The sequence below is a fragment of the Typopeltis vanoorti genome, chromosome 7, assembly GCF_054136105.1.
Source record: "Typopeltis vanoorti isolate ZY-2024b chromosome 7, IOZ_Tvanoo_1.0, whole genome shotgun sequence".
In the NCBI taxonomy this organism is placed as follows: domain Eukaryota; kingdom Metazoa; phylum Arthropoda; class Arachnida; order Uropygi; family Thelyphonidae; genus Typopeltis; species Typopeltis vanoorti.
Window position 1 is genome coordinate 49,657,520 of NC_143555.1, and position 27,109 is coordinate 49,684,628.

At 36.5% G+C, this 27,109-nt stretch overlaps 1 protein-coding gene across 1 annotated transcript in view; it reads right to left on the minus strand.

The window, feature by feature from the left end:
• The window catches only part of LOC150104662 (uncharacterized), a 144,059-nt gene that overhangs the window by 68,163 nt on the left and 48,787 nt on the right, over positions 1 to 27,109 (minus strand). Inside the window, exon 3 of the mRNA XM_090395604.1 lies at positions 17,810 to 17,882. Within this exon, the coding sequence (XP_090251730.1) occupies positions 17,810 to 17,882 (73 nt within the window). The remainder of the gene's footprint in view (positions 1 to 17,809; positions 17,883 to 27,109) is intronic.

The following is a 27,109-nucleotide window of genomic DNA, read 5'->3' on the forward strand; positions in this document are numbered from 1 at the left end:
AGAGTAATTCCTAGTAGATTCACAGAAGAAACATCAACTCGATTGGATAATTTTTTGGAAACCAATGAGGAGAACTCACCAGAATGCACCGGGAAAGAGTCAAGGTGATAATACAGGATACAGACAAGAAGTATCTCAGCCTAATAAGAAGACCAAGAGACCTATGAATATCAGATTCAACATGGGAACTAATCAAAAGAAGGCAGTTGGAAAAACAAAGAGACACAGGGACTGGGAAATATAAGAGATTAAGTAGAGAAGTCAAAAGAGCCATCAAGCAGGACAAGGAAAAGTTTTATACTAATAAATGTCAAGAGATAGAGTTCCAGATGAGGAGGCACAATTATAAAGGGATGTTTTATTTAGTTCGTGACCCCAAAGCACAAGTTTAAGCCCAAATTGAATGCCATCAAAGATAGAAATGGAGCATTACTGACAGAAGAATTGGACATCAAAAACAGATAGAAAGAATATTGTGAGGAACTGTACAATAGAGTGGATAAAGAAAATTTGGAAAAGACCTCTCTCGCCAGGAAAATTCTGATTTGAAACCTCCACTTAGGCATGAAGCTGAAAGAGCAGTTAAGTAACTTAACAGCAATAAGGCCCCAGGTGCAGATGGAATCCCAGCAGAGTTAATTAAAGACACAGGGGATGGATGGATAAGAGTGTTTCAGAGATTGATTACAAGGATATGGGAGACAGGATCATGGCCTAGAGACTGGAAGAAGTCGGTTTTCATACCACTACATAAGAAGGGAGATAAGAAGGCTTGCAAGAACTATAGAACTATTAGTTTAATATCTCATGCAAGCAAAATTTTATTGAAGATTATGCTAAATGGGATTGAGGCCAAAGTTGAGGCAGAGATAATACCCAAGGAACAAGCAGATTTTAGGAAAGGATGGGCACTAAAGTTTACTTTCTCCTCACTTGTTTAGGACATCATGCGTGAAACACTGGATAAGCTCAAGACAGGAATTAGGATAGGTAGTAGATTGATCAATAATCTGAGGTATGCTGATGATACCATACTCCTTTGTAATGACAAGGAAGAAGTAGGACAAATTCTTGATAAAGTTAACAAGATCAGTAATAACAGAGCACTTCAATTCAATCCTAGCAAGACAAAGATCATGGTTCTCAAAAGGAAATACAACAGGGAAGCTCTTGAGAAACAAGTGTACTTAAATGGAGAAAGAATTGAGGAAGTCAGAAAGTTTGAGTACCTCGGATCCATTTTTAATGTCAAGACTTGCTTTCAGAAGATGTCAGAAGAAGATTAGGAATGCCTTACTATTCAGAGACTTGTCTAAAATCTGGAAAGATGGATCTATCTCCATGGGAACAAAGTTGAGGATTTTGGATGCAGTTATTTTTCCAACAGTGAGTTATGGATGTGAGACTTGCAACCTAAAGAAGTCAGATAAGAAAAGGATATCATATACTACTGAAAGGTGTACAAATTAATGGATGTTAGAAAAGATCAGTAGAACTTTAAGGCTCCTTAAAGATATCGACAGAAGAAAGTTAAAATATTTTGGACATATTGAAAGGATGGAGGGAAGATTTCTCAGGACAGTCATAGAAAGTAAAGTTCCTGGAAAAAGAGGAAGGGGTAGACCATCAGTGAGATGGATGAATGGATGGATGGTGTGTGTGTGGAGTGACTGATCTTCATAGAGTTGAAGCCTCCAGAAAAGCATACAACAGGACTAGATGACAAGGCCTGGTGTGGCACATCAACGAGCATCGGAGTGATCATATGGCATCTACAGATGCCCACTGAACATATGATGATATGATGATGATCTCATCTTTAAAATGGGTTTAGTCCCTCATGGATAAGAGTCTTCCACTCTTTGTTATTTAAAGCAAGCTCTCTCATATGCTTTGAAATAACAAAGCATATGAGAGATAGCTTTGAAAGCACAATACAATTCTAAGGACTTACGCCATGACAATTTCATTCACACAATGTAGCTTATACTAATGCAATTAATGTTGAAAGTTTTTCCACTTGGTTATACTATAAATTAAAGATGCCAGGACATTATATTCTTGGTTTCATCCCTGATCCAAGTGTAAGCAAACAAAGTTTGCACATGAAGTCACTTCACGACTAGACTACTTGTATATAGAGGCTAATTACTTCACATCAATTGCCTTGGTATCAAATAATGCAATGCACATATCCTCTGGGTCTGGCTCCCACTGATGACATCTCAGATTTTGGCAAGTATTTTGGTTTTCTTTCGTTTGTTTATCACTTTGATTTTATTTTATTGATGCTAGTGGTGGTTTCACCTCCACTAGCACTGGTTTTTTTTTTTTTTTTAATAAATATTAAGATTGCTGGTAATGCAGTTAATATCTGCATTACAGGATTATTTTTGGTGGTATCATGGCCGCCATTTTATAATAGCTCAAATAGAGCATTTGCTGGTGGTGGTGTAGAATTTTTTCTATATCATGAGATTATTATAATTCTCATTCCAAATGTGCGAGCTCTATGAATTGAAATTCCAGGATGTGACAAAGCGAGACATGTGACTAAGGTTTTAAAAGAGATAGTTGATGCTAACCAGATTTATTCTTTCACCCTGACAGAGGGGAAATATTTAATTGTAGTTAAAGATGTGGAAACAAGGGACAAACTATTACAGGGTTTTACTTTCGAAGGCAGCACAGTTATTCCTGCAATGGTTGTGAGCCAGGTGAAAACAATAAAAATCAAAAGATTTCCAATGTAATATATAGAGAACAGTAATGAAATTCTTAATATAGACATCCTCAAAATGGGATAAGATTAGTAACATACGAAAGGGTTTATCAGGTGAAGATCCAAACTGGTTTTCTGGTGATATCACCTTCACAATGGATATGAAGAAGCCGATATCAAATTTCATTGACATCGGCACAACCCGAATTATGGTAAACTATCCCAAAGTACAAAGGCAGTGCCTGCATTGTGGTTCATACGATCACTTGAGAGGTAACTGCCGCAAATCTAAATGTTTCAAATGCATGGAGATCGGACATATCACTAATCAGTGTCTCAAACCTTGTCAGAAATGTGCAAGTTCTGAACACCACGTTAACACCTTGGATATCTAACATACCTATCCTTTCATACTTTTGCTGAAAGAGTGGGAGCACCAGTAGAGCCAATTAGAACACCAAATACATCAGAGAATACATCTTCCAATTCAGTCTAGTGGCACTTTTAAACAAACTACACTGTAAAATCACAAAAAATGCATGACCAAACCAGCCAGAAATTAGTAACAAAATTCCAGAACTTCAGCAGCCACTTTCCAGTCAAATATGGATGGAACAACATCAGCTGAAATTACCAGTAATGAACCTAGTATAACATCTGAACAGATACAAGATGAAATACAAAATCATGAAACTGTTCTACAGTTTCATGATTTTGTATTTCATTTATTAAGAAACAGAAAAGTAAGTAAACCAACTGAAAGAACTTATGCACACGAGATCATCAAAAAGGAAAATCCAATTAATAAAAAAATTGAGGATAAACAAAAAAAAAATTAAAGGAACTACATCTAAAAGAAAAAGAAGTAATAAAAAATGTAAAGATGGAGAAGGTTGCAGATTGTCAAATGAAAACTCTTCAGGTGCAGAAGAATTTAGACTATGAAGAACCATCTAATGCTAATAAAGGAAAAACAAGAGATATAATTAAAGAAAAAATAATAAAGTTTACTGATTCAAAGTTTTCTCAATATGATTGTCATCTACATGAAAAGAAAATAACTAGCTTCCAAATCAAGAACGATAGGCATGAAATTGAAATAATGAAAAGCAACTATAAAAAAGTGGAAAATAGTTTACAAGGAGCAGGCTACACAATTGCTCCTTCACAGATTGAAGAGCTCATCGGGTTCATCCAAAATCTAGAAGTTAAAGACTTACCACTGACACTTCACTAATCAGAGCATCTTCTTTCTGCATTGCCTCATTAAATGCATGAGGATTCCATAAGCAAATTAAACAAGAAACTTATGCTATATGGAAACTTATGCTATGCCATATCAGGTTTTTATTTCTCCAAGAAACATACATCTGCAGATATAAAGATATAAGAACTTGATAACAGATAGATATCCACTTCTCTCTTATTGGAGCTTTGGAAGATTAAACAGGGCTGGAGAGTAGGAATTCTTATTCTTGATCTCCTTGGGGTCATTCTGTAATATCCAAAGGGATGCAGAAGGGAGAATTTTAACAATAGACTGGAAATACTGTGGATGTGTAATAAGGTTTATAAATGTTTATGCTCCATCCAATGGAACAGTTAGATGAAAATTCTTCCAGAAATTGGAGCCATATTTATGTGGTTCCCATTACATCATAGCAGCCAGAGACTGGAAGTCTCCAGCTGCTATGATATATTGAAAACACCACATTAGACAAAATAGGAGGACATCCCAGCAGTGGAAAAGCAGGATATGCAGAGTTAAAAACATGTCTCGACAATGCTCAACTAGTAGACATATGGAGGATTCGCAATCCTAATCTCCAGACACATACATGAATCAAGGTATTGGTACCCATCTTGATCGAATTTATATTTCCTCTTTCCTTATAAATAGGATAATTCAGATAAAACATCTTGACATCAACATGTCAGATCATAATCCAGTTCTACTTAAGTTCCACTGCATGGAACAAGTAGAGATCAGTTCTGGACCATGGAGGCTTCTACCAAATTTTCTGTTGATCTTTTCAACTAAATTCCAGAACCCTCTATTCAACTTGGAATAATGTTACCTGGAATTAGGATATGTAGTTAAAATTCAAACAAACAGTAAAACAGAATATGATGGAATGGGGAAAGGAACAGGCTTTCCTCAAAAGAAAAAAGTTGAAAGACCTGTATAAAGAGAGAAGCTAGTTCATAACAAACCAGTACAATAGTACAGAATGCAACAACATCGTTAGAAACATTAACATAGAGATAGACCTGGAAAGACAGAAACAAGTAAAAGAAAGAAATTTTAAAATAAGAATAAGGAACACTTAGCAGATAGCCCTTCAGCTGCATTCTTCAATAGACAATTCACTAAATTCTGTAAAGAAAGGACCATCACTCAAATCTGTGTTGATGGTGAAGACATGTCCACCACTCAAGACATCCTTAACTCCTTTCAAAAACACTACAAAAATCTGCTTGAAGACAACAGTACTCTTGGAAATTATAACTCTCGGAGCAGTAATAGCTTTCTTGTTCATATCCAAGATGGGCTTGACAGACCCATTACAGCATCTGAAGTTACCACAGCCTATAAAGAATGCCAGACAAGAAAATCCTCAGGACCTGATGGTCTAGGGATAGAGCTATTCTGCAAAGCCTCAGATTTTATTCTTCCCATTCTAGTTATACTATTTAATTCTTTTCTCTCATCAGGACACATACCAAGTGAATCCGTAGCAAGCCATATCATCCTCATTCCAAAACCTAATAGAGATCACACCTTGATCAGCAGCTGGAGACCTATTTCTCTATCTAATACTGACTACAAGATATTTTTCGCATTATCAATAACAGGCTCAAAGTGGGAATGGGATACATAATTAAAAGCACACAGGTGTTTTTGGAGTTCCAGGCCAAGTAGTAGAATTTAATCTGTTTCAGCTACGTGATCTAATCTGCTTAGTTAATATGAAAAAGCAGCTGATGGCAGTGCTATTAGCAGACCTTACTCAAGCGTTTAATAATGTCTGGGCATCCCTTTCTGTTCCACATTCTCCAGCAAATTGGTGTAGGTAAAAAGCTGCTATCTGTTATCAATGGAGCCTATGCCAATTCAACTACCTGCCTAGTTAATGGGTTCCTATCAGACCCGGTTCAAATTTGAAAAGGAGTCAGGAAAGGCTGTCCTCTTAGTCCATTGCTCTTTGTGCTGGTTTCTTGAAACTTTCTTACAGGAAGTCGACAATACATACAATGTACATAATAAATATTATAGACATCACAAAAGCTGAAGAAAAGCAATTATATAGTAAGCCTGTGCAATTTTTTTGGTCTAGCTGATACCAAGAAGTTAAAAAGGAATTTCTTCAACTATCAAAGAAGCATAGAGGATTTGGGCTTCCAGTCTTAAAATTCTGCTATTTAAGCAATCTAATCTAATCCTGTGGCCTCCTCTTTAAGAGGGTTGCAGCTGATGAACAATCCACTTCAATGCTTCTCTATCTCTTGCTTCTGCAAGACTCTTGCCCATCTAATCTTTGATTTTGTCTTTCCATTGCAGTCGGGGTCTTCCTCTCCTTCCCTCCACCATCCCCTGCAATGCTATTCTGGGAAGCTCTCCAGAAGAACCCCCCCCCCTCATCAAATGTCCTGCAAACGCTATTTTTCTTCTTTGGATACTAGCCATATAGTCTCTTTTCATTCTGAATCTTTTAAGAACATCTTCATTGCTCACTCTTTCAGTCCAACTGATACGATCCATTTTTCTCAAGTACCACATTTCAAATGCATTCAGTCAGTCCCTCATCTCCTTATTGATCATCCAGGACTCACATCCTTATGTCCCCATGCTCCAGATCACTGTCTTGAGGATTCTTACTTTCAACTGTTTGCTCAGATTTCTATTTCCTAATATGTGGTATATTTGGAAAAATGCTGCTTTTGCTTTTTTAATTCTGTTCTTAATTTCATAATTAGATCTATTGTCTTCTGTTATCCAACTCCCAAGGTATTCAAAACTCTTTTACATTTTCTATTCTTTGTTTGTTCAAAGTGATTTCCATCCCATAATTTCCTTTCCTTGAAATCTCCATCACTTTTGTCATCTGAATTTATTTTCATTTTATATCTCTCATTTCCAACCCTGTTCAGTCTGTTCAAAATTCTTTGCAAGCCTTCCTCTGTTTCACTCATAAGTACAATGTCATCTGCATATCTTATATATATATATATATATATATATATATGCAATACAGCTTCAAAAATCCATAAAATATTGTAGACCAATCACACGTGCAGACCTTCTCCAATACTAAGTGGGTTTTCATCTTCCTCTGTTTGGAGTAAATGATTATAAAGGTCCAAAAGCTGAGATTGTTCCTGAATACTACAACACTCTATGCTTAACACTAAGACTGCTACAACACTCTGGCATTGACATTCTTTCCATTAAAAACAGTAAAATTTGGTATTAAAGAAATCTTTAATCTCTTTCGCCACGAACTTCCACAGTTAGGTACTGACAGCAACCTTTTGTTTGATAACTTATTGAAGTTACAAGGACACCCTAAAAAAAAAGGAGGAATCTTGCTTGGAGAATTGCACATGGCCACCTTCCAGTCGATACCATCAAATGGAGGTATTTGAACATCGGAGATCCAATCTGTGACATCTGTTACTGATTGGAAACAGCAGAACACACATTCTACAGCTGTCCTCTTGCCCTGCATATCTGGAACAATATCTTAGACAACATGTAATAGAGGGAATAAGAGGTTCAAGAGTTTTGGATTTGGTCGTAGCATCAGAAGAGTTGATAATAACTGAGAGACGGGAACATATGTGGAATTATAAGGCAGGTGATTATAATAGTCTTAGACATCAACTTGGGGAAGTTTCATGGAGGGAGGAATTGGAAGGCCGGGATATCATTAGTGCTTGGGAAATTGTGAAGGAATATTTGTTAGCAGCAATAATAAGCTGTATTCCACAAGTGAAGAAGAGGACACAATTTGGTGTAAAGTGGATGACAAACAATATTAAACAGGAGCTGCATGTGAAGAAGAGGCTATGGAAGAGATATAAGGAGACAGGCGAAGAGTAGATGCATGAAGAATATAAGACACAGGCCAAGAGAGTGACTAGTATGGTAAGGAAGGCGAAACTGGAATATAAGAGATTGGCCCTAAGATCCAAAGGAAATCCGAGGGACTTTTTTTTAGCTATGTAGTTAGTAGGAGGAGAAATGATTGTGGAAGAATGACATTGTGGGATAAAAATGGGAATAGAGTGACTGATGCAGAGGACATGGTGTAATTGTTCAATGAACACTTTATTGGTGTATTTCATCCTGGAGGAGTAAATTTTAATACTAGTGGGATAGGGCAGGTTCGAGGTTTAGAGGTGCAGGAGGAGAACGTGTTCCAAATATTGAGTACTCTGGATGTCATTAAAGCTGTAGGACTGGATGGTATTTCACTATGAGTTTTGAGTGAACGTGCTAAGGAATTGACAGCTCCTTTGACCTGACTTTTCAATGAAAGTCTGGCTATGCGAAAGATGCCCAGGAAATGGAAGGAAAGTAAGATAGTGCCATTACATATGGGCAGTAGCAGACTGGAGGTGTCTAATTATAGGCCAATTTGTGTGTCATCAGTAGTTGTTAAGATCTTAGAGAAATTAGTTTGGAACCGTATACAACATTGGGCAGATGAGGGTAATGTTATCTGTGAGAGTCAACATGGATTTGTGAGGGGGGCACTCTTGTTTTAGTAATATGCTAGCCTTTTATAATAAATTTACAAGAGCAGTAGATCAGGGAAAGGCATATACAGTGGGGCCTCGTAGTTCGTATTTAATTTGTTCCAGAAACCCGTTCGAACTATGAATCGTTCGAAGTCCGAATCAAGATTTTACATAAGAAATAATAGAAAGTGAAATAATCCATTCCAACATCCAAAAAATTTCAATAATTTTTTGGATATTGGATTTTATTTTATCTATTTTATTTTTATCTATTTTAGGTTTTTTTAATGTTAATAACTTAGAAAAAAATTAAACAAAATAATGTTATATTTATTTTATTAATTTTAATTCTTCTTCTTCTTCTTCTTCTGCAGCTTCTCCCACTTAAGTGGGGTCACTGTTTATTATGAGTCTCCTCCACACCTTCCTGTCTTGGGCTGTCACCACATCCAAGTTCTTAATCTTCAAGTCCTCTTCTACCAGCTCCCTCCATCTCTTCTTTGGCCGCCCACGCTTCCGCCTTCCTTGCACATCCATCTGCATGACCCTTCTTCCCACATATTCGTCCTCCCTCCTCATCACATGACCAAACCATCTCAACCTTGCCTCCTGTATTTTCGCTCCTAAGTTCGTAACTTTCACTGTTCCCCTGACATATTCATTTCTCAGATGATCCTTTCTGGTCACACCGCACATCCACCTAAGCATTCTCATCTCTGCTACTTCCATCCTGCTAATGTTATTTTTCCTCAGGGCCACAGTTTCTATAGCATATGTCATAGCTGGCCTCACTACTGTCCTATAAATTTTGCCTTTCAGATTGATCGGCACGCTCTTATCACATAACACTCCAGCCATCTCCCTCCAGTTCCTCCAACCTGCTTGTATCCTGCATCCCACTTCCTTCTCACCTCCTCCATCTTCTTCCACTGTCGAACCTAAGTATCTAAAGTCTCTCACCTTCCTGATGACATTTCCTTCCAGCTCCAGGTCTGTCTCCTGGCCACCGCCCACTGCGCAACACATATACTCTGTCTTACTTCTGCTCAGTCTCATACCTCTCTCTTCCAGTACTTTTCTCCATCTTTCCAGTTTAGTCTCCGCTTCTTCTCTTGAATCTACACACAGCAAGATGTCATCTGCATACAACATTGTCCAAGGTGCATCTTCTCTCACCCCCTCTATTACCACCTCCATCACAATATTAAACAGAAACGGACTTAATGCTGACCCTTGATGCAAACCAACTGTTACTTGAAAACTTTCTGTCTGTCCCAAACAGGTCCGAACACTTGTCTTCACATTTCTGTACATTTCCTGCACCAACCTGACATATTTCTCCGGCACCTTCTTCTCCCTCAGACACCTCCAGACTTCTTGCCTTGGCACTCTATCATATGCTTTCTCCAGATCAATAAATACCAGATGTAGCTCCCTTTGTTTCTCTCGATATTTTTCCATCATCTGTCGTAACCCAAAGATAGCATCTGTTGTTGATCTACCAGGCATGAAGCCAAATTGTTCCTTCGCAATCTCCACCTCCTTCCTCAATCTACCATCAAGAACCCTTTCTAGGATCTTCATTGTGTGGGACATCAACTTTATTCCTCTGTAATTTTTATAGTCTTGTGCATCCCCTTTACCCTTGTAGATGGGAACAAGAGTACTCTCCCTCCATTCCTCGGGTATATTTTCCTGTTGGCAAACTTTCATGAACAGGTCCCACAGCAGGTCAATTCCTTCTTCCCCCAGTGCCTTCCATGCCTCCACTGGAATTCTGTCGGGGCCCACCGCTTTTCCATTCCTCATCCTCTTCATGGCCTCCGTCACTTCCATTCTACTGATGTTCTGCACCATCCCCTCAGAAGGCTGCCCATCTCCTCTGTGAGTCCTTGCATTTTCCTCATTCAAAAGTCCCTCAAAGTATATTTTCCATCTGTTTCTTATGTCCACATCCCTCCATAATACTCTTCCTTCAGCATCTTTGATCTGCCTCACATGTAAGATGTCCTTAGCTGCTTTATTTCTACATTTCGCTAGTTGGTAAATTCTTCTCTGTCCTTCCTTTGTTTCTAATTGATCATACAGATCTTGATATGCCATGGCCTTCGCCTGTGCCACAACTCTCTTGGCTTCTTGCTTTCTCTCTTTGTACACCTCTCTGTCCTCTTCCACTCTTGACTCATCCCACTTCTGCTTTGCCTTCCTCTTAGCTGTCACTGCCACTTGTACATCATTATTCCACCACCAACCCTCCTTCTGCTCTCTAATCTTTCCAGATGTCTCACCAAGCACCTCGATTGCACAGCTCAGGATTACTTTTGAATTATGTTTCCACCAATCTTGTACACTTTCCAGTCCATCCGAAATCCTCTCTAACACTCTCTCCCTAAAATGATTCCTCACACTCTCTTCTTTTAAGCGAAACCACTTAATTGTCTTCATCCCATGGCAACCAGAAGTTCTTATCTTTGATCTTAATTTAAAGTCTGCGCACAGCAGTCGGTGTTGTTGTGCTACTTGATCTGTTGGAATTACCTTACAATTTGTCACAACCTTAAGATGTTTTCTTCTAGTCAAAATGTAGTCAATTTGTGAGCTGTTGTTACCACTTCTAAATGTTATCAAATGTTCTTCCCTCTTGAAGAAAAACGAGTTCACAATTGTTGTAATAATTAATTTTAATTATTACAACATAAAAATAACAGTGAAGAATATTTTTTTAATATAAAAATCACAAAGATGAAAATAATGCTCCCATTGTTAAGCATCTTCTTTCTGCTTCTTAGCTGGAGTTGAGAATGCTGATTCACGTTCTCTTTTTTCTGCAGAGAACAATCTATCTAATGTTGTTTGACGCTGACGAATTTCTTTGATATTTTTAAAATAACCCATCACGTTTTCATCGAAAAAGTTCATATTCCTGGTCACTACTGTCTAACCAAACAGAGAACAATTCTTGAAGGTTGGCATTAGAAATGCATCTTTTGGCGTCCTTCTCTTCCATAAAAATTTCTTTTTCTACTTCTTTTTGTTGTTGATTGTGAAGATGTTGAAGTTCTTCTGTGCTGAGTTCGGTTTTATGATCATCTATTAACTCCTCTACATTCTTATCACTCATCCCATAGCTTTACCCAAAGACACAATTTCATTTACAACAGACTCTTCTTCACAGCTTACTACTTCACTAACTGAAATACAATCTGGCCAGTTTTTTCCAAGCAGAAATCACTGTTTTAATAGAAACTTCTTTCCATGCCTTATCGACGATCCTTAAGCAATGAAGAATGTTGTAATGCTCTTTCCAAAATTTTTTAAGAGTGAGTTCTGTGGCATTGGTTATTTCAAAGCACTTTTGAAACACAGCCTTAATATACAGTTTTTTGAAGTTTGAAATCACTTGCTGGTCCATGGGTTGTATGATAGAAGTGGTACTGGGCGGCAAAAACTTTATCTTGATGAAACTGAATTCACCAACTAAATCCTCCTCTAAATTTGGGGGATGAGCAGAAGCATTGTCTATCACTAGAAGAGCTTTCAATGGTAGTTTTTTTCAGTAAGATAAGCTTTTACAGTGGGAGCAAATTCTTGATAAATCTACTCAGTGAAAAACTCTCTGGTAACCCACGCTTTCATGTTGGCCCTTCAAATAACATCAAATTTGCTCTTTATGACATTGTTCATTTTAAAAACACGTTGATTTTCAGAATGGTAAACGAGCAAAGGCTTTATCTTACAGTCTCCACTAGCATTACCACACAGCAGCAAAGTAATTCTATCTCTCATAGGTTTATATCCCAGTGCCATCTTTTCTTCTTTTGTGATATAGGTTCTTTTGGCATCTTTTTCCAAAAAAGACCTGTTTCAATGCAATTAAAAACCTGTTGAGATACAAATCCCTCACTATCCAAGTACTCCTTAAAGGTTTTTACAAATTTGTCTGCTTCTTCTACATTGGCACTTGCAGCCTCTCCGTGCAAGATAACACTATGGATCCCAGTTCGTTATTTCTTGAATTTATCGAACCAGCCTCTACTTCCTTTAAACTCCCTATTTTCAGTACTGGTTTCAGGTGTGCATTTCTTAAGTTCACTATGCAGATGTTTGGCTTTCTCACAAATAATTCTCCCAGTAATAACATCACCACGTAATCGCTTCTTGTTTATACACACTAAAAGGAGTTTTTCAATCTCTTCAATAACATGTGATCTCCTGGAAGACAATGTTGTCCCACCTTTGGCCACATTTGCTGCTTTTATTGCTTCCTTATTATTAAGAATGCTACTTATCGTTGACTTTGACATTTTAAACATCCTTGCCAGATCCATCAAACGTGTACGGCTTTCGTGTTTCATGATAATTTCTTTTTTCATCTCAATCGTCGATACTACAACTTTTCTTTTAGGTTTTGTTCTTTCTATATTCTTGGATGCCATGGGCAATAAAAAAAAATGCCAAAAACAGTTAAAAATTCTCTACACAAACGTATAGTGCAATGACTAGGCTGTGTAAAGTAACGGACAACGCACAGTGGACTGAGACAGACACACACTGTGCAGGCACGGGGAAGTGAGTGAGAGGGAAATTAATGGGGAGAAGCATGCCTAATGGCATGCCGAAACTCTCTAATGCTATATGACTCTGAAGTTCCTCTATGAGTTCCTGGACTATAGTTCGAACTTAGAAACGGCGTTCGAACTGCAAACCAAATTTCTTGCGTTCTCGAGCATTTGAACTCTGGAATGTTTGAAGTCAGAAGCATTCAAAGTATGAGGCACCACTGTACTGCCATTTTCTTGAATTTAGCGAAGGCATTTGACAGGGTGCCACATAATAAGCTGATATTTAAGTTGCAGTAGATGGGTCTGGGTGACAGGTTGGTCAACTGGATTCAGGATTGGCTGTCCGAAAGATATCAGAGAGTTGTGTATGGTGTGGCAGTTTCAAGGAGTCAGAGGGTTACAAGTGGGGTCCCACAGGACTCAGTACTGGGACCTATATTGTTTAACCTTTATATCAATGACACTGTCAGTGGATTGCAGGGGGGATATTCATTTGTTTGCAGATGATGTGAAGCTGGGAAGGGTTATTAGTAATAGTGCAAATGCGGTAGTCATGCAATAGGATTTGAATAAGCTAGACAGATGGGCAAATGAATGGGGGTGTGTCAGTTTAATGTAGCAAAATGTAAGGTCTTGAGGTTTGGGAAACATCGATGGGACACTGCATACTCTATAGGAGGAGTTATACTGGAGGAAGTAGGGGAGACAAGAGATCTTGGGTTGATGATTGATAGAAACCTGAAATTCAAGGGACATATTGCAAAGGTGGTGAAGGTAACACAGAGAATTGCTGCAATTATGAGAAGGACACTGACCTGCAGAGATAAAAGGGTTATCATTCTGTTGTATAAGTCTCTAATCAGACCACACTTAGACTATTGTTCTCAGATTTGGTCCCCAGGATTTGAAGGGGATAAATTAACTGTGGAAAGGTTACAAAGACAGATGGCAAAGATGGTTTCAGGACTGTATAATTTTGGTTATGAGGATTAACTGAGGGAATGTGGACTGCAGAGTTTGGTGGATAGAAGAAGGAGAGGTGATGTGATTGAGACTTTTAAACTATTGAGAGGTGTTACAGGGTTGACACTGGGGAGTTCTTTCACTTGGTTGAACAGCAGGAAGGAGTGATGACAAGAGGCCATCCCTGGAAGTTACGAAAGGAAACTGTGAGCAAGAGGGTGAGGAGTGGTTTCTTTGCATGGAGGGTGGTTGAGCCATGGAGTGCATTGCCTGATAGAGTGGTGAGAGCAAGAACGGTCAATGAGTTTAAGGAGTGGTATGATAGACTTTGTGTTTCCTAGGAGGGACCTCCGACGATGAGTCTTTACAGACTTGTGTTTCCTAGGAAGGACCTCCCACAATGAGTCTTTTGACTACTTGGAGGCCTAAATAATAATAATAATAATAATTATGTAATGTGTTGGGCATTCCATTACTTACAACAGAACAGGTTATTTTTTTTTGCAGCGCACCTGTCAGCTAAGGGAAGAGCATTTTGATTTTTATAATGAATGAATTAAAATACCATTCATGGAAGGTTAGAAAGATACATGGATTTGAAAACCAGATTATGATATCCAAATGCTTTATAATATTGTATTGTGGGAATTTTATTATTCAGTCAGATGATTTCACTTAGAAAGAATTATTCTAGAAAATATAAAATTTTTGGGAAGGTTGTGTAGACCAGCGCTTCCCAAACTGTAGGCTGCAGCCACCTTGGAGGCCGTTAGTTTGTTGAGGTGGGGGGTGAAATAATGAAAACAAATTTAAAATGTTTTAAGACTAAGTAGATATTTTTAACTTAATAGAAACGTATTTAATTATTATTATTTATTATTTATTTTTTGTTATTTTTTATATTTTAATGGAAAAATGCACACATTGGTGTTGGTTCACAAATTTTGCTTCCTGAATATTTCGATGCTTAATGAATATTAGTAAATATATGCTTATTCATATCAGTTTAATTTCAAAGGTTATAAGAAGCACAAAAAAAAGCTCATGAATGCAAAATCTTGGCTCATTTAAAACGGCCAAGTTTTTCGCACTTTAAATTAATGTTTCGTTGCTAGTGTACACAAGTGCGACGATGCTCGGGAAAGAAATACGCTTGGTCTGTATGTTTTGTATTGAATATAAATACAATAAATATTTTAATGATATATGTCTGTATTAGGATTTTTTTTTTTTCGATGGGGCCGCAAAATCTTTTAATTTTTCCAAAGTGGGCCTTGATATCCATAAGTTTGGGAAGCACTGGTGTAGACCACCAACATTATGCAACATTCGCCAGGAGGAGATAAAATTCTATCTATTTTTGCTATGAAAGGTTTATTTAAATAGTTCCATCATCTTAATTCAATGTGGTCTTATAGTCAATTGCAAGGATGACTAGAGAGCAATCCTGGGCAGAGAAGGCCAATCCAAAGCAGTTAACTCAGATAAGGCTAACCACCTGGGTATCAGTCATCTTTGCACTTTAGTTTATTGGTCTTTTGGTTGTTCATCTATATGAGATTGGTGAAAAAGGAAAACTGATAGCCTTTGGCTATATGATGATATAAAAGAAGCTGGGGCCTTTTCTCTCTCTCTCTCTCATACTATCTACCTACCTGCCTATCTATCTTTTCTTTCTCCTAATACTATTGGGCTCTCTTGCATCCCTATACTAACTGCTCTAGGCCTATGATGAGCATCATTTTACTTTTTCACCTCAATAAAGGTCAAAACCAGTCTGGATAGTAGCCTTTTCCCATAATGCATAGCATTACACATGTTTGAAAGAATGTGTGCTTTGCACTATGGGATACCAAGGTAATTAATGTAAAGTCATTAGCTTCTATATACAAGTAGCATAGTCATGAAGATACTTTATGTGTAAATTTTGTTTGCTTACACTTGGATAAAGGATTAAACAAGAATATCATTTCTTGGCATCTTTAATTTAACTTTTCAGGAGCACCTTGTGAAGAATGGCTCAACGAAGACTTGATTCTAAACCTGCAGGGTAGAGAATTTAAACTTTGTTAAAATGACTCATGAATATATTCAATGGTTTCTTTAGAAGTTCTCAGACAAACTGTAGAATTATGTCTCACTATTACAAGTTTTCTTAAATTGATTTCACCACCACTTGATATATTTAGTCTGATAGACCAGCCTAAATTGTTAGTTTTCACAAATCACTCACTCAAATTTTGCATACCGCAAAATACGATTCTCTCTTGAAACATCATTATCATTTTGACACACTGATGAATGGAAAGAAAATGGGTATACATATGCACGAAACTCTGAGTAACTGAACAACTCTCCGCAATAGGCCTGGATGATGAAGTATACTGCTTTCTTACTTTTAGATGGTGGATGAATATCACTGTCCTGTGCAAGACCAACACTTTGCTTACTGAAGGCATGAAGTGGCTTAAAAAAGCTCCATGTATGATCCCTAGAATAGTATTTCCCAAATCAGCTAATTCTTATCCCACTCAGAGTACTAATGTACTAGATAGGTTTACAACCGTTCATGGATTGGATTTTTAAAAAATTGTACATAAAATGTAAAAAAATAATAATTAATTAACCTATTCAAGTTATTTTTGAATTTGTTGATTTTAAAGCTTGAATTAAATATTCTAAAATTCAAGTGCTGATCCTGTAGAGCTATCAGTTCATCGGTATTGCCAACCTTACGAGCTGTGCTGGTCCTTTAATTAACAGAAAAATTCTCTCTGACCTGGACTGACACTACAGTCTAGAGCAGTGGTTGGCAACCTTTTTAATATGAAGGGCATAATACTGTGGGTGCCACGACGCTCATGGATGTAGGGTTGCCGACTCCTCCTGATTTAAATAATTAAACTTAAAATTACAATTGGCATGAATGGTTTTGAAATGTCTTTCTGTATTACTTTTTTTAGAAATAGCCACACTATTATTGCATAATAAACAAATACATTTGCCATTATGATTGATAAAGGCACTGGCATCTGATCTGACCAATACATGCTAATTGTTAACATGAATATTCTTTTTGTATTCATTTTTTATTTTTATTTTTTATGGTATGTTATATTCATTCATATGTGACAAAAATATGTTGTAAAAGCGAAGTAAATAGAATACTGTTAAAATTTGAAATCTCGTTTTTCTTAAAAACAACTAATCATAGAATAATAATAAATTTAGTTTAATCCTAAATCCAAGTGTGTTTAATCCTTAATCCAAGGATTAAACTAAATTTATTATAGTCTGACCAAGTGAAAAATAAACTTTCAACTAATCATAGAATTTCTAAGCCTGAAATGAGAGAAAAAATGCCTGTGTCATGAGCCCTCCAATCTCTGCTCTAGAGTGTAAATGTGTTACATTTAATAGCAGTGAACTGACATTATCCTCTCCACAGTTCATCTATCCATAATTAACAGTCTATTCAAATCCTCTAGAAGGAACACTAGAGAATAATACAATACGCATTCCTAAACTAAGCAATTTCAGCAAAAATTAGATATCCTTACTTCAAACTATTTGTAATATTATTAATATATAAAAGAAGAAACTATATTCAAAAAACATACCCTGCACAATCCTACTTATCAAACCTTCTTTTCATACAATTCTTCAGTATCTATCAAGATGTAATTTTACTATCCACACTAGTAGTTTTATTTATTCCCATTTCCTTTAATATACTGTGAAATGCTGACTTTAAGACAAATCTTGAATAGGTCCAAGTTTATTAACAAAAACTATAATTATTAGTGTTTCATCCTACCTTTATCAATTCTTCAACATAATGAGACATTGCTTCTTCTTTAGGCATATCTCCCAATTTGTTCCATGACTCCCTGTTTTTAATACAAATACAGAAGAAAAAAGTTTTAAAAAATACAACATAAAATAAATAAAATAAAATACAACACAAAATAAACCAATATGTTCAAAATTACTACAAAGAGTTAAAATCTTTGAAAAATGCACCAGGGAAAAATCACAACTTGTAATGTATTCTTCATATTAAGTTTCTGTGCTTATCACATGTAATAAAAGAAACAGGAAATATTAAACCTGTATGACACAAATCATGATTTCAGAAAATGCAACAGGAAACAATGTGGTAATTCTAGTTTTATTACTAAATAGATGGTATAAGAATGCTAGAACCAAACCTGTTGTCAATGTCTTTCATGTTACTATTCTGAACAGTGTGATAGAGGGATGAGGAAGAGAATTGTTGAGGTCACACCTTGTTGAGGAGATGGGTGAAATACTTTATGTGTATGGCTTAACAAAGACTATTACAACATATTCCATGTTAATTCAAATTTTAAATTATATTAAACAATAATCATGATAAAACCAAGCAAGATAAAGACATCATACAAAAAAAGATACTCTCCCAAAATCCTCCAGATCCATTTAGCAAATATATTTTGTGAAAATTAAGTTTATTTCCATCTCTGATATGCCAAAACACATCCACCCCCCCTCCGCCTCCCTGTCTCTAATAGAAACTTAATTTTTTAGCTTCTTTGATCCTCAATCACTACTAATCTGACTTTTTCCCAATTATACATTATTTTTTCATCTTAAGAATGAAAAAATCATATGTAATTTGTCAGCCCTGAGATGAAGAAAATTTAGAATCTCCTCTTTCTGACGTTCTTTGGACTAAAGATCTCTTTGCCACATTCTATCAAATTAACTTTTGATCGATTTGTTCTGCTCATGCCATCAACCTCTCAGAACAGTCAAACTGTGTTAATAGCAAAGTCATCTTTCACATAGATTTTAATGTTTTTAAGAACTGGCTTCTTTTTTTTCAAACTGCACTGATTCAGCTGGTAAAGATGCATATGCATTTACTATCACCAAAGACTTCATAGAAATTACATGATTTCTATGCTTCATTTCATCAGTGCAACAATCATAAGCAGGGCTTGAAAAATGCACTCATTCATGAATACTAAGAATTTTTAGTTGATGAGTAAAAAAAAACAAACAGACGTTTTGGTTTAATTGTCAGTTTTATTTACATAATGCTGATTCTATGTCATAAATAGCTTTCTGTATGTTTACCTCACTTATCGCATAAACTGGAGAATGCTAGTCAATACAAATACCTGTTTTGTTGATTATTACTGAATTTATCACATAATGGAATATTACAATTGAGAAGATTGATATACACGCATCATTTTATCTATGACTGAGTGTCCTCAGACATACAACAAGGTAACCAGCTAACTGTGACCCAGCAACCTAAAATTAATACTAGGCATAAAGCAGCAATTTAGTTTATAGCACTTATTTCCTTCCCAGTGATGAAATATAGAATTTGACCATTAATAGTGAATATTAAACTTTGAAAGTTGAGAAAGAAGTATCTTTATTTTCCCAAAATATTTCATTATACTGATTGCACCTAAATGCTTTTCGATTATTTTGAGTTGCCATTGGATCATATGACATCACTAGTTCTCTCCATCTAACAATGTTTTGGAGTCAATCAGAATTAAGAAATGCACCAACATAGTTACATAAAGTATTATTTTATTAACAGTTTTTTCAATGTTTGCTTATAATCGCAGAGTAGAAATTTTTCAATTTTTTCCATAAAATTATTATTACAACAAATTCCTCCTGCAGCAAGACCCATTAAGGAAGTGATTCAACACATATTATGAGTTTTAGGAGTGAAAATGGTATTATTAATAAAATAATAATTGGGCTTGTATACTTATAAAATGCAATGAAAGTTTTTCCACTTGGTTTCATAAATTAAAGATGCCAAGAAATTATATGCTTGGTTTCATTCTTTATCCAAGTGTAAGTAAACAACATTTGCACGTGAAGTAACTTCATGAGAAGGCAACATGTATATAGAGGCCAATGACTACACATCACTTGCCTTAGTATCCTATAATGCAATGCAATGCACATATCCTTAAGTAAGGATCTGTGCACATATCCTTACATATTTGTAAGGGTATGTGCAATGCACATATCTTTACAGACATGTATAATGCTATGTATTATGGGAATGAGAAAAACCCAGACCAGTTTCGACCTTTATTGAGGTCTCATCAGTGGGGACAGACCCACAAGTGATATCAAGGTTGAAGCAATGCAGAAGTCATATTTCCACATACAAGTTTCCATATACCACTCCTTAAACTCATTGACCGTTCTCGCTCTAACCACTCTATCTGGCAATGCATTCCACGGTTCAACCACCCACCATGCAAAGAAACCACTCCTCACCCTCTTGCTCACAGTTTCCTTTCGTAACTTCCAGGGATGGTCCCTTGTCATCACTCCTTCCCGCTGTTCAACCAAGCAAGAGAACTCCCCAGTGTCAACCCTGTAACCACCTCTCAACAGTTTAAAAGTCTCAATCATATCACCTCTCCTTCTTCTATACACCGAACTCTGCAGTTTAAAGTCAAGAATTTAAAGGAATCAAGGTTGAAACAATGCAGAAGTCATATTTCCATATACAAGTAGCCAAAAGGTATCACACTTTATTATTAAAATACTCTATTTTATTAATTTAAAGTATTTTAATTTTGAGTATTTTATTAATAATGTGTGACACCTTTTGGCTACTTGTATATGGAAATATGAATTCTGCATTACTTCAACCCTGGTATCACTTCTGGGTCTGGCTCCCACTGATGAGACCTCAATAAAGGTTTTGACCTTTATTGAGGTCTGGGTAGTGACCCTTCCCATAATACATAGCATTCTGTATGTCCATAAGCATGTGTGCTTTGCATTATGGGATACTAAGGCAAGTGATGTGAAGTCATTAGCCTCTATATACAAGTTGCCCAGTTGTGAAGTAACTCTTGGATAAAGGATTAAACCAAGAATGTAATTTCTTGGCATCTTTAATTTATAGTATAACCAAGTGCGAAAACTTTCAACAACTAATAAATCAATTTTCCAACATGATTAAATGACAAGAGATTACTGTAGAGTTATTAACAAGGCAGGCAAAGGAAGAGCAAATGTTATTATTAATTCCATGGAATATCATAGGAAAATATTCCACTTTGTATGCACTAGAACACCTTAAAAAATGAATAATTAGTAACAATTCCACGATGACACATGTCAAAAAACTGTGATATTGACTAAAACATAGCAGGTTAATATTACACATCTTGGAATAAAGATTCACAATTCAGCATCTTTCATGGAAGACCTCCAAGAACTTATGCACAGATAAAATCATCAGACCAAAATTCCTTTGCTTCGATGGGGATCCATAATAAAGAATCACCAAATAATCATTAAAGTTAATATCTTCAATTAGAGAAGCATATCCTTCACTTATCAAAAACATTTTCGGATTTTCACAGTAGAATTAAAGGGAAGTTAAAATGACAATATAGCAAAATTTGATATTATGCATTTGTTTAAATATAACCATTTCAAGATATGCTTGAATAATTCCTTTTTTAAATGAATTTGGCATATACAGATCGAGGTTGAAAACACAAACACAGTAAAGGAGATTATTTGAAAACTAAGCAACAGATATTTTATACTGAAATTAAAGATATATCATTAGTGTAGTCAGAACAAGCAGTTCAAACAAGAAAGAATATAACACTTAACAGATAAAAGAAAATGCTGCAGATGGATATATGATGTCACTGTTCTAATGCATGGCACTTACTGTTATCCATTTACTGATTTTTTATTCTGCCTTATTTGAATAGCTTGTTCTAATTATTATTATTTGCATTATATTACTACATGCAATAAGAATGAAACACATAATTTATAAACTTAAACTAAACATATAATTTATAAACTCCAACTCAACATCAGCAAAGTTCAATATTGGCAATTAATATAAGAAGCATCAATGGAAAACAAATGGAAATAGCAAGGATTGGTACCAGATTGACATAATAGTACCAAAACAAAGAAGACAAAAAAAAGTAAGATTTTCATTAACAAATTCCTGATATGTACCCTCAAAAGGATACTATGATAGCATTATATGACAAGTTTACATCCTTACTAACTTCTTATTGACAATTTTTTCTCCAAATTAATCTATTATCTGTCAGAACTTCAGTGCTATCAGATCTTATATTTTGGTCTTCCACTGACACTCTCTCTCTCTCTCTCTCTCTCTCTTTTTTTTTTTGCTGGGATGATTGGAAAAACACTTGGTTTGCTAATCCTTTCTCTCCCAATCTGTTCACTTGTGGATCCTGAAGAACACGTTGATTCATTCAACGAGAGAGAGAGAGAGAGAGAGAGAGAGAGAGATGAGGCTTTATGCAAGGTTAGAAATATTGGAACTGGAATTTCCATTTTTGGTGCACTCAGGAAGACGCATTCAAAAAAATAATAGTAATAATAAAGAAGCAATACTTATGTAAAATGTTAAAAAAAAAGAAAAAAAAGAAGAAGAAGCCTGAAATGTGGAAAAGCAGCTGGAGAAGGTGATATTCAACCAGAAATGTTCGAATTTAAAGGTATAAACGTTTTACAATGGTTACCACCTGATAATTCTGAAAGCCTTATCACTGTTAAGGTCCAAATAATTGGAGTAGAGCTCTCCATAGTACCCATCTATAAAAAGGGAAATAAAACTGAAAGTGAAAATTACACAGAAATTTTCCTACTGAATGGTCCTGGTAAGATTTATACAAGCCTACTTGAGAAAAGGCTAAGAAAAATTGTGAAGGGAAACTTGAAGAACAAGCTGGGTTCAGGCCAGGTAGAAGTTATGAGGATCAGATTTTTCACTTTGAGGCAAACAGTTGAGAAATGGGTATGTAATGAGGATCTGTATTTAAGTTTTGTAGATCTGGAAAGGCCAAGAGAAATGCTGTTGAAAGTGCTACTATTATATGGTACAAATGGGATATTATATCAAGCAATACTTAGTCTTTATTTGAGTTTGTAAGTCAGCAGTCAGAATTGAAGGAAGATGGTTTATTGTTAATTCAGGTCTGAAACAAGTGTGCACATTATCTTCACTGTTATTCATCATCTATATAGATCATATCATGAAGGTAACCATAAACTTAATATAAAAATTGGAAAGTTAATCTACTTCTTTGTGCACATAATGTTATACTCCTAAGTCCAGTACAAATCTGCAGGATTCCCTAACTAAACCGAATAACTGTTTTAACAGATCTGGTATGAAAAGCAGCAATAAAAAGACAAAGATTACAGAAATAAGCAGGAACACTGAAAACCTCAACTACACCTTGAACGGAGACCTTATAAAACAAGTAAAACATTTCAGCTATCTAGGCACAACTTTAGTGAAGGTGGAATATGGAAATAGACAACAGAATTAACAAAGCTGGTGTACTATTAAGTCAAATAAATAAATTTATATGAAATAAGAGAGAAATGAGTCAAAATGCTAAACTAGCCATATACAAGACATGTTCAAAATTTTGACTTATGGATCTAAGAGCTGGATTAGAAATAAAAACAGTTGAGAAAAAACTAGAATTCACAGATATGAGTTCCGAGAAGGATGAAGAAAGTGAACTGATGGTATAAATGACAGAATCATCGTTGAGACAGAATCAAGAAATGTCGCTAGTGTCGCCGTAGCACGTGGCGGTGAATCTGAGCTGTGCTGAAGAAAGTGAGTTTTTAATCAGTGAATAGTCCTTATTTTTTTACGTTTTTTTTTGAGTCCTAAATTGTTTCTCTGGAATATGAGTGTACTATAGTGGTTGTTTTTTGATGTTAGTGCTGCCGCAATATTGTGTATTTTGTTTACCGAGAAGATGGGGCGGATGCATAACGGTGGAAGACAAGACGAAGCTAAATTTTCATTACTGTATTTAGTTTTATTTCATTTTATTTAGTGTACTTAATGTTTTGTTTTGCTTGTAATTGTTTACTTATTTAGCGTTTAATTATTTTTGATTTTGAATAATTAACAATTATGCTAGTAGTCCCTCAGCAGTAACGAATGATGGCTGATTCAGCTGCAGTCGCAAATCGTGTGTCACCAAGTCCTCCGCAATTTGGGCACTCTATTATAGGGGTGGATGCATAATGGTGGAAGACAAGACGAAGCTACATTTTCATTACTGTATTTAGTTTTATTTCATTTTATTTAGAGTACTTAATGTTTTGTTTTGCTTGTAATTGTTTACTTATTTAGCATTTATTTATTTTTGATTTTGAATAATTAACGATTATGCTAGAAGTCCCTTGGCAGTAACGAATGATGGCTGATTCAGCAGTCGCAAATGGTGTGTCACCAAGTCCTCCGCCATTTGGGCACTCTATTATAAGCAATATAATAAGGGAGTTTGTGGCATGCAGTATTTGTGGCATGTATGTGTCTCGGGAATTGGATGTCTGGCTTGTGAGAGAGGTTGGGGTGCCTGTGTGTGTTTAAAGTGCAGGCAGTGAGAGGAAATAAATGTATTTCCTCCCATAAGGTCGGTTATTGAGATATCTCAATAACCGACCTTGTTGCTCCAGGAATGGAAAATGAATACAGGAAGACGAGTAGTGTGATAGGAGAGAATGAAAAAAAAAATGTGAATGAGAAAATAATAGTTGATAGTGTAGAAGGCATGAGTGACTGTGAAAGTTTAGATGGTTTTGTTTGGGAGAGTGAATTTCAATTTAGAGTGACTGACTTGCAGAGGGAGATAGAGGAGCTGAAAGAGGAGGTGAAATGTCTTGGGAGAAGTATGATAAGTATGAAAGATGAGATTAGAAAATGGAAGATATAAATGCAAGGCAAATTGGAGTAGGGGAGAGAGAGAGAGTTTTGGGAATGATAGGAGAGGAGAGAAATTTGTGAATGATAAAAGAGGAGAGAATGGAATTGGATATGGAAATGGAGAGAATGAAAACAGGAGAGAGAGAGAGAGAGGTATAGAGAAATTTGTGAATGATAAAAGAGGAGAGAATGGAATTGGATATGGAAATGGAAATGGAGAGAATGAAAACAGGAGAGAGAGAGGTATGGAAGTGCTAGAAGAGGAGAGAATGGAAACAGTAGAAGAGACGGAATGAGAGAGATAGGTATGGGAATGCTAGAACAGGAGAGAATGGAAACAGTAGGAGAAACAGAATGAGAGAGAGAGGCAGGGGAGTGCTAGAGGAGGAGAATGGAAACAGTAGGAGACGGAATGAAAGAGAGGTGCAGTGCTAGAAGAGGAGAGAATGGAATGAGAGAGAGAGGTATGGGAGTGCTAGAAGAGGTGAAAATGAAAACAGTAGGAGAGAGAGAATGGTAAGAGGTATAATGTATGGGGACTCAATGATCAGTGGTGTTCAAGATAGGATGCGTGAGGAGTGCTTGCCAGGAGGAGATAGAAAGGGTGGCTTTGGCAGTTAAGAGCGGTGAAAGGGTGGATAAGACAATTGTGATGGCGGGAACAAATGACTTGAGTGGTGGTGTAAATAGGGCAGCGAGAGATAAGAGAATCTTGCTTGAGGTGGTACGAAAGAAGACACAGAGAGGAAAGATAGTGTGTGTGTGTGTGTGTGTGTGTGTGTGTGTGTGTGTGTGTGTGTGTGTGTGTGTGTGTGTGTGTGTTGCCTAGGTATGATAATGACGAACTGAGCAGAAGAGCAGTAATATTGAATGACATAATAGCTAGAATGTGTGATAAGAGAGGACTGGAATATGTGGATGCTTGGAGTGCGTTTGAGGACAGAGAGGAATTGTATGCAAGAGACCACTTACATTTGAATGAGGAAGGACGTAGGCATCTGGATAGATTGCTGGTCTGAAAAAGTCAGGGTGTCTCAGGGAGGATGGTAGCAGGGGTGGCCTCTTGTGGGAATGGGTACTTGGGAGAAGAGGGGGGGGCGACATCAGGTAACACTGAGCTCAGTGGAGTCTAGAGGGGATAATGCTGGGTATAGAAACAACGGCATTTATATATACTAATGCCAGGAGTATCCGGAATAAGGGAGAGGAATTGGTAGCACAGATAGCATCAGCCTGGCCAAAAATTATTGGGATCACTGAGACGTGGTTGACAGAAGAGGTTATAATAACAGGAATAGAAGTCACTGGGTACAGCATTTTTCGGCATGATAGGAAGGGAAAGCATGGTGATGGAGTACTGTTTATGATAAGTGACGACCTATGTCCTCTAAGATTGGAGACTTTGGAAGGCAGTGACACTAATAATTTTGAAATCATATGGTGTGAGGTAGAGGTGGGCAAGACAGGATATTTAGTGGGTGTTGCTACAGACCCAGGAGTACAGAGGGTGGGAGGACCAAGAAATGTTTAGACAACTGAGTTTGGCAAGTGCAAGAAGAATGATTGTTATGGGAGATTTTAACTACAGTAGTATAAACTGGGGAGAGGAAGATGCATGTAGCAATAAGGGAATGGAATTTCTAGAATTCTTGAGGGACAAATGTCTTAGGCAACATGTAATAGAGGGAACAAGAGGTTCAAGAGTTTTGGATTTGGTTATAGAATCAGAAGAGTTGATAATAAATGAGATGACATCTCTCCCACCAGCTAGAGAGAGAGAGAGAGAGTGACCATATGGTTTTGACTTGGAAAATGAATAGACATGCAGGAGTATCAAAGAGATGGGAACTTATGTGGAATTATAAAGCAGGTGATTATAATAGTCTTAGACGTCAACTTTGGGAAGTTTCATGGAAGGAGGAATTGGAAGGCCGGGATATCATTACTGCATGGGAAATTGTGAAAGAATATTTGTTAGCAGCAATGATAAGTTGTATACCATGAGTAAAGAAGAGGACACAATTTGGAGTAAAGTGGATCACAAACAATATTAATCAGGAATTGCATGCAAAAAAGAGGCTGTGTGAAGAGTATAAGACACAGGCCAGAAAAGTGACTAGTATGGCAAGGAAGACGAAACTGGAATATGAGAGGAGATTAGCCCTAAGATCCAAAGAAAATCCTAGGGAATTTTTTAGATATGTGGCCAGTAGGAGGAGAAATGACTGTGGAAGAATGATATTGTGGGATAAAAATGGGAATAGAGTGACTGATGCACAGGACAGTAGAATTGTTCAATGACCACTTTATTGGAGTATTTCATTCTGGAGGAGTCAA